The following is a 13,662-nucleotide window of genomic DNA, read 5'->3' on the forward strand; positions in this document are numbered from 1 at the left end:
AGCCAGACATATAAAACAAATTCCACAGGCCTGCAATCAAAGTATCTAAATTTAATAATAAACTGTTCAAATGTCTGTACGATTTTGATTTCTGAACGAAACATTTCCTCTGGCAATTTAATTTTTGAGATAGTCCTATGAAATTTAGTATTCGTTTCAAAACTTGTATCACGTAAACATGTTTTCAATTTTTTAATTTCAATGATACCTTTCTATTTTGGAATGATCTCCACCATAAATGCTCTGAATCCGAGGTCATAACTGTCTGTTGAGAGATGTAGGCAAGGCCCGTGTTAAAATTTGCTAGTAGAAATCACAGAGAAAAAAATTCGGAAATCAAATTTGAAAGCAAAATATCAAAAATCTCTGTGACAGTTACGTATGAGAACAGCGATGACAATGAGACCTTTGATTATTTGCAAGAAAAAGCGAATTTTATTGATTTAAAAAGGTGGGCTTTTAATTAGAGTCAAACAGACTATGCCTGACGATGTACAAGATCGAGTCATGCCATTGAAAGTAAAATGCATTCTTGTTGAATTTATCCAGTTATACACTGAAAAAGAAGGCTTTTGAAGTGGACACGTATAAGAAGCCATTCGATATGTGAAAAAATATATTGGACTTGTAAAAACTCAATTACAATAAGAAATGTTGACCTTTTATGTTAATATTTATAATCATGTTTTCCTTTATATTTTCAAATAGCTTCTGGATACGTTTAGCATATTTATTTTTATCTTGTATGAGTACGTGTTGACGCCTAGATATATAAGGAAATATCTTCCTGTTGTATTTTGGCAGTTTTAATCAGCACTATATAACCAGAATTGTTCTGAGGTGCTTATAAGTATTTCACACACACATACATACACACTCACACACACAGATATATATATATATATATATATATATATATATATATATATATATATATATATATATATATATATATATATATATGTGTGTGTGTGTGTGTGTGTGTGTGTGTGTGTGTGTGTGTGTGTGTGTGTGTGTGTGTTACGTTTCCATTTACTTCAGCCAGAGAGGAAGACGTTTCTAATAACAGCTAAGATTACATCAGTAAAACATAATGTTTCACTCTGAAAGACGCACAAATAGTGCTAGGCTGTTAATTGGGTCCTCTCTTTTACTTGACATTAGGAGGGAATCTTTTTATTTTGATAAAATACTATTATTGTTTGCATTACTTATGACAATTTTCCTTTCAGATAACAAAAGCACTCACAAAGTTATGGAAGACATAATAAAAAGGTGTGCCGCTGCTTCATCGCTCACAAAACAAATGCTGCTGACTGAAGTAGAAAAATTGTGCTTCAATAAGCAAGATTTTGTGCGTTTTTATGGTGTTACACTTTTGGGCGTGGAAGGTAATAATGTGGAAATCTGTAGAGGCTACATCGCCAGGAGTCTTTCTTTACCAAGACTTAGTTTGAGGGAGGATGTGATCCAAATGTCATCAGATGTCGGGCATCCATTTTGGATAGTAATGTTTGGCAATTTTGGTGATATTCAAGTGAAAATTAATTGCCTTATTCCAACAAAGCATTGCGTTATTAAACTCTTCTCAGAGGACTATAAAAGTAAAGCTGACCGAGATCAAACCGCAGACAATTGGAACACTTTTGAGACTTTGAAAATTCTTCAGTGCGGCCGCCGCCACGGCAACATTGTCAAACTCTTGGCATACCAATATTTCCCACTTCCGATTTTCTTCATTCTAGAACATCCACCAAACCAAAATTTCCTGGAGTGGCTGCTGAGTCATAGGAACGAAAATACTTGGGTGAGATCAGAAACCCTTATTTTCATGATCAAGGATATAGTAAGTGCTGTCAAGTTCTTGCACACGAACGATATTCTTCACAGGGACTTGACAGCATGTCGATGTGTCATATCAGATGACTCTCTCTCCGTAAAACTCCATCAGTTTCGACTGGCAAAGATAAGAAACGTAAAAGGTATGGAGTAAAATGACAATATGTTTTGTTTTTCATGTTTTCCGACCATTGTTTGTTGTGTTTCAAGATATTTAATGGACGATAATAAATACTTTTATCAAGGATATTTTAGCTTGCCAAATGACTATGGCTTTGAAACAGTAATGCAAATTAATTTCAGCAAGAAGAGACAGGTACACAATTGCCGTTAAATCATATATATTTATAAACTGGTTAGGTAATATATGTCACATATGTTGATAACAACCATTGGATTGTGTTCTAGATGCTGATGCCTAATATGTTTATATTATTCAAATTACCTTTAAAAATTGAGATGGGATCTTTTTGTGCGCAGGTGATGAATCCAGGTTTGCAACTAGATGGATGGCCCCAGAGAGTATGAGGAATGGAAATTTCTACCAGCAAAGTGATATATGGATGCTGGGTTTACTCATTTGGGAAGTTCTAACCCATGGCTGCTGGCCATTTACAGAACACTCGGACAAGACAACCGATATGATAATGGAGTTGGTGAGATATTATCTTATCTCTTGCCATGGTTGAAATGGCGTATTTAAGTACCATAACCTGTATATATAACGCTAGTGATTACGGTAGTAGTTTTCAACAGTCTGATTTTCTTTATTTGAGGCGGTTTGTTTTTTACTTTTTTCCGGGGGAGGGCTATACAATAAGCTTCACTTTGTCTATTACTGAGGTGGTGAAGGTGTTACTGGCTTAGTTCTGATATGATAGTTGTTGAAAGATTGTGTTTGTTTTCTGTTGATTGTTTTCTGCTTGTCTGTTTATATTATAATGTAAATGAAATAGATGGAGTCATGTTTAAAACCCAATTTGCAACAATAATGTCGAATAATTAAAAACATGCTTTCTTTCAAAATCATCGTAACACCTCAACTAAAGAGAATATAAGAACAAATACTTCCATCAATACAAGAGCGACCCAACTCTGGCAAAATAAGGCAAATTTGAATATTATACTTGGCTTCACTTTTCTAATTCTCCTGGAACCATTCCAAAAGATTAGATTTCAAAGGATTGTCTTTTAAATTTTATAGTGTTATCAAACAGAGTAAATATTTTCCAGTTTTGTTCAACGATCAATGATACCGGGGCTAAAGTGATTCGTTGCCAAAGAGATTTCACAACACGTTTAAATCAGTTATCGACTTTCAAAGCCAACAGTTGTCTGTTACAGTCATGCCGATTTAGAGATGATAAAAATTATACAAAACATCATGTGTTTTACTTATCAGGTATTATACAGGCATCTCAAGCCTGCCCAGTTTCCTTGTATCCCCGATAAATTGTACGAGTTGATTCTGCGCTGTCTGCACGACGACCCCAATTCACGAATAACTTTGGACAAGCTTGAAGATGAGTTGAGTTCCATTATACAGGCTGAGCCACCTCTGTCACCAGGTAGATTTCGCTCTTGATATAAAACTGCTTTATATTTCTCAATAAAATAGGATTGAAAGTTAAATCTACTTTTTAGATTACAACATCTATCCATGCACTATGAAACAACATCTCTGCTTCATAAAATTTTAATTTTATAGATAACTCTACCTTCTTCCATCATTTAGTCAGCAGAATCTGACACACGAGTAGCTATTCCTTATCGACAAAACTGCATTTTATTTTAATACTTGTGAATATGAATCAAGACTGCTTGTAACTACCTACCATAATATGTTGATCCGAAAATCCATGTCTCGTTTGCAGCTGATTTGTTTGCTTTCGTCGCAGCTGCTATTTGTAAATAATGTCACAAAAGAGGAAACCCTTTAAGTACCAGTTGGAATGCTACATAAGTATATGCGTACACTAAAGTTAATCTGCCAGTGAAGTGTGCGAAGCAAAGTCTCTGGCAGGGCTATATACGTAACGAGGGATTTATTCTTGTACATCTTTTGGCTTGCTACATGCAAGCTAGAAGAATAAAAAATTGGCTTTTAAAAATTCTAGCTCAGGATATGGTTGTCTTGTGACAAACAGATTTATCTAACTGTTAGAAATGTGACATTTAATTTTACTTCTTTTACATATTGACATCTTCTGAACATTATATCTGTCTATTTAAATTTGGAGTTTTCAAATAAAATAAACTCTCGTATGAGCACACTCTCCAGTCTTCTAGTTATATATTGTTGAATGCAGTTATTAAAGCCGTGTAATATGTCCTTTGCATGAATATCATTTTCTGACAATTTTTTCACTGTAGTCTTTATGGTGCAAATGCCGTGCAAATTATTTGATAAAACTTATAATGTTTAGAGTTTATCTGTATGTTGATCCATTTATCCTAGGAATGAAAGGTATCATCACACCGCATGGGAGGGAAAAGCAACGTAGATATCCATGCTTGTTAAAGAAACAGAAGAATAGATGGAAAGATGAGGACTTTGAACCAGAAATGGTACGTATAAATCAAAACGAATCTTTATGCTACTTAACTATAGGTATTAATCTAAATTTAGAACATGCAACAACTAGGTTCACCACGGCCACTTTGCTGTTGTTTTTTCATTGCATGTTATTTAGTATCTTATGTATGGCGGCAAACACACACACATGTATATATGTGCATGAATTTTTTTGTTGTGTGTGTAACTTTTGGCACATGACTGTAGATTGCAATGAGCTACAAATAGGTGTTTACAATTTTTAATATCGGTTTTAATAATTTACCTGTTCACAAGTTTGGTGCTTTTTTCCCCATTGGATGGTTGAGTCATGTCGGACAAGCTGTGAGGTTGGTCGCGAAAAGCGATATTGTAACACAAAGTCGTAGTAGGTACGTGGGGCTATATATATATATATATATATATATATATATATATATATATATATATATATATATATATATATATATATATATATATATATATATATATATATAAAGAGAGAGAGAGACACACACACAGACAGAAAGAGAGAGACAGCTCGAGACAGAGACACAGAGAGACGGAAAGAGGTGCAATTAATTCATTCCTAATTCATTTATGTTGTTTTAATATCAGTCAGTAGATATGGATGTGGTCAATGTTATTTTGTTTGAGAAGAAGTATTTATTTAAACTTTTGGGATTACAAAGTGCTCAGAAGACTGTCTGGAATAAGAAAAACGTTGGGACTCTTGCAAATTTATTCACTTACATTCTGGACAGTGCCACTGTAATACATCCAGACTGGTCGTACATCAGCACTATTCAGGACTTGGAATTCATTCAGAACACTCTAGTTTCTTGGGACTTGTGATAGAAATGTTTTGATTATTTATTATTTAGTTCATAATACTGTATAGTCTTCTTAAATTGTCAGTTTTATCATTTAAAAAATTAAAGTAAATTATTTGTCAAATTGTACAATATTTTGTTTCCGGTGTGTTGGTATTTTCCATCAGTAAGGAATGTACGTACATTCACGATGAACTTTGTTGCGACTTATTTTACAAAATGGTTGTATCTGTGAAAAATTAATGATGAATAATTACAAATATAATTTTATTACATGTCCATTTAATCTTACATGACTTGTGTGCGATACAGATGTTCAATCTGTGTTTCCGTATCGCACACCTAAACTTGTCACAACTCACACCTAGCCTTGAACTACATTTAAAACTTGAAATAGTAAATAAAAGTCCACTTATTAAATATCCGGAATGATTCATTGCTATACATTTTCACTTATTCAAAAATGCCAATACACGTTTGTCGCAGTCATATTGGGTGAAAATTGCAATTTTTTGCCACTGGGGTAATGGGAGGAAGTGGATATATCTGTCACATGTCATGAAAGCTAAGGATGTTTGGATGACTGCGGTGAGTCTGAGATGCAAGAAAATCTGAAATTTCAGAACAACACTCAAATAAAAATGAATAAATAAGTGTCGTAAGGACCAGTCGATTCCCTTCAAGTACTCACATTCTGAAGATTGTGCCGTTTGTCTGAATAGATCTAACAATATCTAAGTCGACATTTTCATCCCTAGTCAGTTGCGATATTTTAAATGCCAATTATTTAGTCGCCACATACTTGGCTGCAACAGAAAACCAGCCTAATAAAGATGTGAGCAGGAGAACTACGGTGGATCCTCATGCAAAAGAAATTACAAGATGACCACTTATCTTACTATAGAGGCGGTCCTAAGTGCAATCACAAGACAACGGACAAAGCACGAGAGAAGCCTGCCTTTGTAATCATTTATCAAGATATTCTCTATATCTGTTCTAAAATAACCACGTTTCATAAATTTCTGATTTTTCGAAGACATTTTCCTCCATTTGCCCAATTTGCCATTCACATGTCCTGGGGAAGCTAAGTGGTCTAAGTTTCTCGCGTCTTCAGAACAATTACACATCTCACATCTTTCCGCAAGAATTCTTGTCCCTCCTTGACCAACGTGAGTATGTCAGAAACCATGCCAGTAGCTTCCAGAAGGTCGGTGATTCTTCCCAATTTCTACCTCTACTAAATAATACTGCCCGCTATGTATACCCTTTCATGTACTGAAAGATGGCGTTAAACTCAATGAAACCAAATCAAACAAAACCATCGGTCAGTTGCCAATCCAAAGTTTTACCGGCATGTATTGGCGAATTGCCCATCCATAGAGTGTGTAAGGATTTTGTTATATAATAATATATTGACCATCATTTTTCGTTCTGGTATTTTTCCAAAGTATCGTATAACATCAGCGTAGCTTTCTTTAAGTAATAGTACTCACGACCTCCAAGAGTTTGAAGAATAAAGTGGTCCATCACATCCTATGAATCATCATTTGATATGTTTAAATTGTTCAATGTCGTGTGCAACTTTTGTATCGGTAGTGTTGTTCTTTCAATGAATTTTTCTAATATATCCATTTATTTGTCGAGGTAAATGTATTTTGTAAGTTGATTCAGTATTTCTGTTAACTTGTCATTATTCAAATATTTAGCCAGCTGTTCTGTCCCGTGAATATTGAACTATCTTGACATCTGTAGTATATAGCCAGGTTTTTCTGACCTGTAGTCGTACCATATACGTTGTTTGGAAGGGGTTATCGTCATACAGTTTTAGTAAGTATCACCTTTCTACCATATAGCCAGGATTATACATACATACATACATACATACATACATACATACATTCTCCACGCATACAACATATGTTCGAATCAAATATTTCCTTGAAGTACTTTATTGTTTTAAATTTCTCTGCTTTCCAGGGAATTCCTCAGTGTATAATCAGCCAGACCTCAACAGGTGAGATTCCTGAAATGTTGAGAAAAAGTTTACTAGCTTATTAACTGCTTAACATTTCTATACACATTACTGCAGATGACAGGCCCGAAAGCACGTAGCTTACTACCCACATACATACATGCATACATATATACATTAATGCATTCATATATATATATATATATATATATATATATATATATATATATATATATATATATATGAATGAACCTATATTCATTTGTGTGACGGGCTGTTTGAGAACACCTCTTAAGAAACTTATATATACATTAAGTACATAATTCAAACCGATGTCCAAACGTTAATAACTATAACCAACAATTTTAGTCACTTTGTATTTAGTAAAAAATGTTATGATAGCTTGAGATTATCCCTTTTTTAAATTCCCTAGACTCTTTCCCACCTGTGTACATTTCAAATCAGTGCTTTTAAATTCCGTCCATAACTGTCTTTGTAGTACCGTATGTCAACCTTAGAATCAGTCGCCGAATTCCAAGGACTGTCCTGCCAATTACGGAGGAAGACCTCATCTCAGATGACCAGCCTCAGATACAATGGGTATAAAATCGTTTCGCTTCGAAATCACAAGTCCACATTTAATCAACATCTTGTCGTATTTTCAACTCTTCTTGCTATTCCAGTGTTGTAATGTTTTGCTTTTGGACTGTTATTCGCAAGAATTCAAACAACCTTTCTAACATTATTAATTTTTATTCACGTCAATGCTTGAAAAAAATACGGTTTATCCTACTAAATCTTTCGAAAACTTTGCATTTAGGTAGGTTGGTCGTCGTACCCATGTTGAGTAAAATGTTCGGAATGAGTTTTTGGTGGGACCTGTATCGGTGGATATGGTATCTTTTGAGAAAGAGAATTTTACTTTAAAGAAAAAATTGTCATTCTAACTAAGAACAATATAACTTGTTTATTGATAAATTTATTCAGCAGTGTTATACTGATGAAATGGTGATATATACAATAAATTAAATAATGAATACTTTGCACTTGAAATCTCAGTATTATTCAGTTTAAATTCAAAGAAAGTTTAACGTTATAATATTTTATCAATATGAATGCCGTGTTTGTTGTTCCTATTGTACAGCGGGCCATGGTGCATGTGTCTGAACCGGTTCAAGATGGATCCTTTCCTTACAATGATGACTTAAAGAGAATTTCGGGAGCTCTAAAGCTCGAGGTGAAGATGGAAACAAATGGGGACAAAATTATGGTATGGGGAACATTTTGCTGCAGTAAACTTCAGGTTTATAATGCAACACAGGCTTTGAAAGAGCTAAACAAAAAAATCATTTCGAAAATGATGAACAAGGGTGCAATTTCACACAAAGCAGTCTAGACTTTAAAACGATAGATTTTAAAAAGTCCATGACGTTCTGACGCGCCACCTAGCAATCACTTTATCGTTTAGTGAAGAATAGCGTCTTAAACTCGTGCATATTAGGCAAGAAATATATCACATGAAACTCGTTGAATAAAATGCTATATAACAAAGTACAAGTATTTCGTAGCATCTGTTATTATTCATCTCGTTTCATAAATTTTATGTGCAATAAATATTCGTTAAAGATCTTATAATTGCAATGCCATTAGCTGGTACAGGAAAGTAACATTTCTATTGGTCAGAATGTTACCACGTGATCAAAACGAATTGCGTTCATTTCTATATGAACTGTAAGGAGAATTACTTTTCCACTTTTATAAATAGAGTCACGTGTACAGCATAAGATAAACACCGCCAGTTTAGGCAGACATGAAGTAAGCATTAAAGAAAAACAACATTCCAACAAACAAACAAAACATATTAAAAAAATTTGGCTTCCATTGGTTGAAGGACTGGTATTATGATGACCTTATTGCGATCAAGCTGGACATCCCAAGTGCTATAAATAGCTACGTAACAGAAAAACCACAAACATGTATTACTACGCTCAATTAAGATTTCTGTTTTTTAATGATGCAAACAAGATAACATAACAAATAATTAAATTTTCAATTATAAGAGTTTAACGTTGTTTTTTCTGAGTTCATCTTGGTATAAACTGTCAGTTGCCGACTCACACAGCTTACATAACGCCCTTCGGGCTTTATTTGCCGTGTGAGTCGGTAACTGACAGTTTATACCACGATGAACTCATAAAAAAACAACGTTAAACTCTTGTTTATGTTTTGCTAAAGCTAGACGAATAATCTGAAGAAACGACGACAGTGACTTTTAAAATACTAAATAAAAAACAACAGAACGGTTTTCGGAAACTTAACATATGAGGAAACGACTTGTTAAAGAAAATTAGACATAACAATACAAAAACATAGCTGTGTAGATAACGACTGAATGCGCTACTTGGTAAGCAGAACAAATCTCTTTGCTTCTAAACAAGAAAATCTCACAAACGTCATTGGGCCCGATCATTTTTCATCAAACTTGTCGTTTTAAATTCCAGAAATATACTTACCCAAATGGAGATACCCCGCTAAATCTTGTGCTGAGGCGAGAGCATGGTACCAACATTGACAAGTACACAGAGATTTTGTTGAATATCGCAAAGTGTGTTGAAAGGTTCCATTCTGACGGATGGATAGTACGATGTATAACTGCTCGGGACATCTGCGTCACGCAGGACACGAAGGTAAACGCAGCAAACAGAAGTGTACATAGCTGACTCATACAGTTATTTTTACACTAACATTGAACGGTTCATTCACAAATTTTAATTTAGCTCTCTCGAAAATTTCACCTGAACGCAAACCTCAATAGTCTTGATTTTATTTTATATAGTTTCATATGTTAACTTTAAACCGATCACCTGTCAAGAGTTCTCTCCACCTGGTGCATTATTATACAAATTAGGTACTTTCAGGAAAGAAACATCTGTTAATATGTGAGAGTTGTTTCCGATTGAATTCTTCGATATATAGAAGTATAGAGCAAACCAAGAAGAAGAGCATATATATATATATATATATATATATATATATATATATATATATATATATATATATATATATATATATATATATATATATATATATATATATCTCTGTCACGACACTATGGTTAGAAACTAAGGAAAAGAAAGTAAGGCAAAACCGATCAGTTTTGTAAAAATTAACAAAATAGTTTAATTATCAAAGGTAAAAAAATGAATATGTAAGATGAACTTAACAGTATTATGAACCGAATCTAAAGAAATCTTGAAAAGTTATGTTCAAGTTCAAAAGAATCGAACGCTGCTAATGAATTTCAGAATAATCTTTATACAAATGAATGATGTTACGACACAATGGTCTTAAACTATGTAATGGAAAGAAGCGAAATCAAGTTTAAAAAAAATGCAACAACCTATAACTTTCCATAGAATTCAAACTAAAAATTTAAGAGAAACTTGCAGTATTGTAAAATGGATCCCAAATAATCATAAATTTCCTATCACAATTAATGTTCCAAATGAATTCCAATATTGAATAAGCTGATGTACCAATAGTAATACAAATTCTGATGTACCAATACTTTTGATGTATCAGAATGATGTAATCTAGAATGTCTTTAAATGAATTCACAATAATTCCAAAGTGGTTTTAAGATATTTTATTTTCTCAAGAAAATTATTTTTTCTTAAAATGATATAATATATATATACTATTTTCATATATGATGTAACTCATGCTGTAGCGTATATATATATATATATATATATATTTGTTGTAACTCTAGTACATCATTGTAGTAGCAAAACGCTTTTTCAACGCTTATGCTTGTATATAAGTCAGTGGATCTGGATAGTTTAAGTCAGTACTATTTCTTATGTTCATATTTTAAGAGCAGTCTTCACTCGTATTTAATGTTGTGTTTAAATATTATTTGAGAGGAAACATTTGTGTAGAACAGGGGTCTCAAACACGCGGCCCTCCTAGCCGTATCAGATGGTCCGCAAAACGATTGGCGTCACAAGGTTTCATGAGCAATAAGGTGGGCCATCGAAAATGCCGTCATGCGGCCCTCAGGGTGGTTTGAGTTTGAGACCTCTGGTTTAGAATATGCACTGGAACTGCAAAGTACCCATTTGACTAAAATATTATTCTGGTACTATGTGAATAACGCTATATATATATATATATATATATATATATATATATATATATATATATATATATATATATATATATATATATATATATATATATATATTTCAGATCTGTTTCCTGAGATTAGGGAGAACAGCACGACTAGTGGACCCGAATGAGGACTGGCTGTTTGATGATGTGTTCAAGGACAGATTTAACTGGTAGGTTTACCTTGAGAGTATTTTCAAGGTCATAAACCTACTTATAGTTTGGAGCAAATCTAAGATGGAACTTTTGGACGCAACGTTGTTTTATTTTCACAAAAGAGAAATCTCCTACACTTTGTTAATATTTTGTTGCATACATAATAATGTTATCAGAATCTGGATATTATATATTGCAATTTACCCTGCTGACAATTAAATTGAAATTTACAGTTCTTGCTCGTATTCTAAGAATTTCATACTCGGAATTAAAATGATCTTTTTTCTTATGAATGCATGCTGGCAATATGTACTATTATATCTACTATCGCTATATGGACTGAAGACAGCTTTTTGGGTTCTGATGTTTAATTTTTTATTTGCTTTAAGGCTTCCACTTGAGGTCCTGCGAGATAAAACTTACTCACGTAAGTCGGATGTTTATATGGTTGCCATGACAGCATACGAGATGTTTTCAGCGCTCGATCTCCATATGCTTAATCCAGTTAAGAATCAGCTTGGATGCATCCCGTTTGCCGTTCATCAGAAACCCATGGTAATATTCTTTAGTCTTTTCTGTTATATCTTAATTTTGTTATATACATGGTTGAAGTCTGCCCGTCATAATTTCTAACAATATTATCCTGCAAAGGCACACACAATCAGCTTTCGTCCTTAATTATGTCACTGTCTCCTATAAATTATGTCACAATCATGATACTGTCTCGAATAGAAGAGCATTTATTAGTTTACAAACAGGAAGTATTTAAATTTCATGACTGTGTATTATGCACTCCACGATTCAAGGATAAAATAAAGCCATTTTGCTTGTTCTGTATATATACCTTCCTGATGTCAACAAACGTGGCAGTATTTGGAAGTAGACTCATCAGACATTTTATGGGAGTTCTTTTTGACAAAGACTAAACAATTTAAGTTACTACAAGGAAATATTTTACATCTATTGTTAGCAGCTCTGTTAGAGCTGTTAATGTGGTCTCTACTCGTAGATGATGGCCAGCATACTAAAAAACTCTTATGAAAAGAATCAAATAGATCATAAAACATGTTCCATCGGTTTTGAAGCCTTTTAATAATTACATTCTTATTCTACATCCGTTGTTCTTTGTATTTTCAGGCAGTTTAAACTTCGCAGTTCTTATGAATTTAATTTCAGGTTCTTTTATTTTTCTCACAATGAGGTAAACAACGAAATGTAATATTTAAATTCCCATTGGATACATTTAGATATAAATAACAAAGCGTATATCGAATGTTTTCAGCAATTAGCTGGACTTTTCATACAACAATAAGCATATATATGCCTGAAACTGTTTCTTCATCCTTTTCAGCGAGCTGAATATCAAAAGTTCGAATTCTTAAACTTATTAAAAGAAAACTATGTATCGCACAGAACAACGAGTACAAGTTTTTATCGGAATTAATATGTTGAAATTAAGTAATGTAAGTGATAAGCTTAGAGACCAGTGGTTTACGTTTCAGGCCAAAAGTCAAAAGGGATACTTCATTTTTGTAAAAACATTATCGCCATGTAACTATGGGATTCCATAATATCAGAACACGTGGATTAAAATACACAATGTTGACAACGTCATATGCCATCAAAATCATAATATGGATAGCACCAAACAGAGGCAGTCACATCTTACATCCAAATAAGTCCCAACAATACTGTCTTTCACTTAAATACCAAAAACACCGCAAAAGCTTGATGACCCATATAAAGAATAACGTATACCGTTGCATATTTATTAATTTATCTAACTATTAATTTCATGCAATGTATTGAAGACGGTTCTTGCCCTTGTCTAATGCCTGCACTGACTGAGATTAATACTACTCAACTACTCAACAAATACATAGTGCACTGAGATTCATACTACTCAACAAATACATAGTGCACTGAGATTCATACTACTCAACAAATACATAGTGCACTGAGATTCATACTACTCAACAAATACATAGTGCACTGAGATTCATACTACTCAACAAATACACAGTGCACTGAGATTCATACTACTCAACAAATACACAGCGCGCTGAGAGGTTTGCTAGCGTAAAATAGAACATATATTGGGAATACAGAAAATTTTAATTGTTCAAATAAGTACATTG

The 13,662-nt window shown here is 33.4% G+C and overlaps 1 protein-coding gene across 2 annotated transcripts in view; it reads left to right on the forward strand.

The window, feature by feature from the left end:
• The window catches only part of LOC149807146 (uncharacterized), a 43,964-nt gene that overhangs the window by 22,823 nt on the left and 7,479 nt on the right, over positions 1-13,662 (forward strand). The window contains exons 4-13 of one of the 2 annotated variants that reach the window (XR_016421883.1): positions 1,233-1,982; positions 2,320-2,495; positions 3,242-3,407; positions 4,298-4,407; positions 7,204-7,240; positions 7,698-7,798; positions 8,343-8,468; positions 9,700-9,885; positions 11,469-11,541; positions 11,914-12,051. Coding sequence is in view for 1 of the 2 variants with exons in the window: in XM_089962725.1 (XP_089818851.1) it covers positions 1,233-1,982; positions 2,320-2,495; positions 3,242-3,407; positions 4,298-4,407; positions 7,204-7,240; positions 7,698-7,798; positions 8,343-8,468; positions 9,700-9,885; positions 11,450-11,541; positions 11,914-12,079 (1,910 nt within the window). In the remaining variant the exon portion in view is untranslated. Of the gene's footprint in view, positions 1-1,232; positions 1,983-2,319; positions 2,496-3,241; positions 3,408-4,297; positions 4,408-7,203; positions 7,241-7,697; positions 7,799-8,342; positions 8,469-9,699; positions 9,886-11,449; positions 11,542-11,913; positions 12,080-13,662 lie in introns of those variants that run through there. The other variant, XM_089962725.1, reaches the window with a different exon arrangement.

Source organism: Sinohyriopsis cumingii, chromosome 1, assembly GCF_028554795.1.
Source record: "Sinohyriopsis cumingii isolate HCF-2022 chromosome 1, ASM2855479v2, whole genome shotgun sequence".
Taxonomy (NCBI): domain Eukaryota; kingdom Metazoa; phylum Mollusca; class Bivalvia; order Unionida; family Unionidae; genus Sinohyriopsis; species Sinohyriopsis cumingii.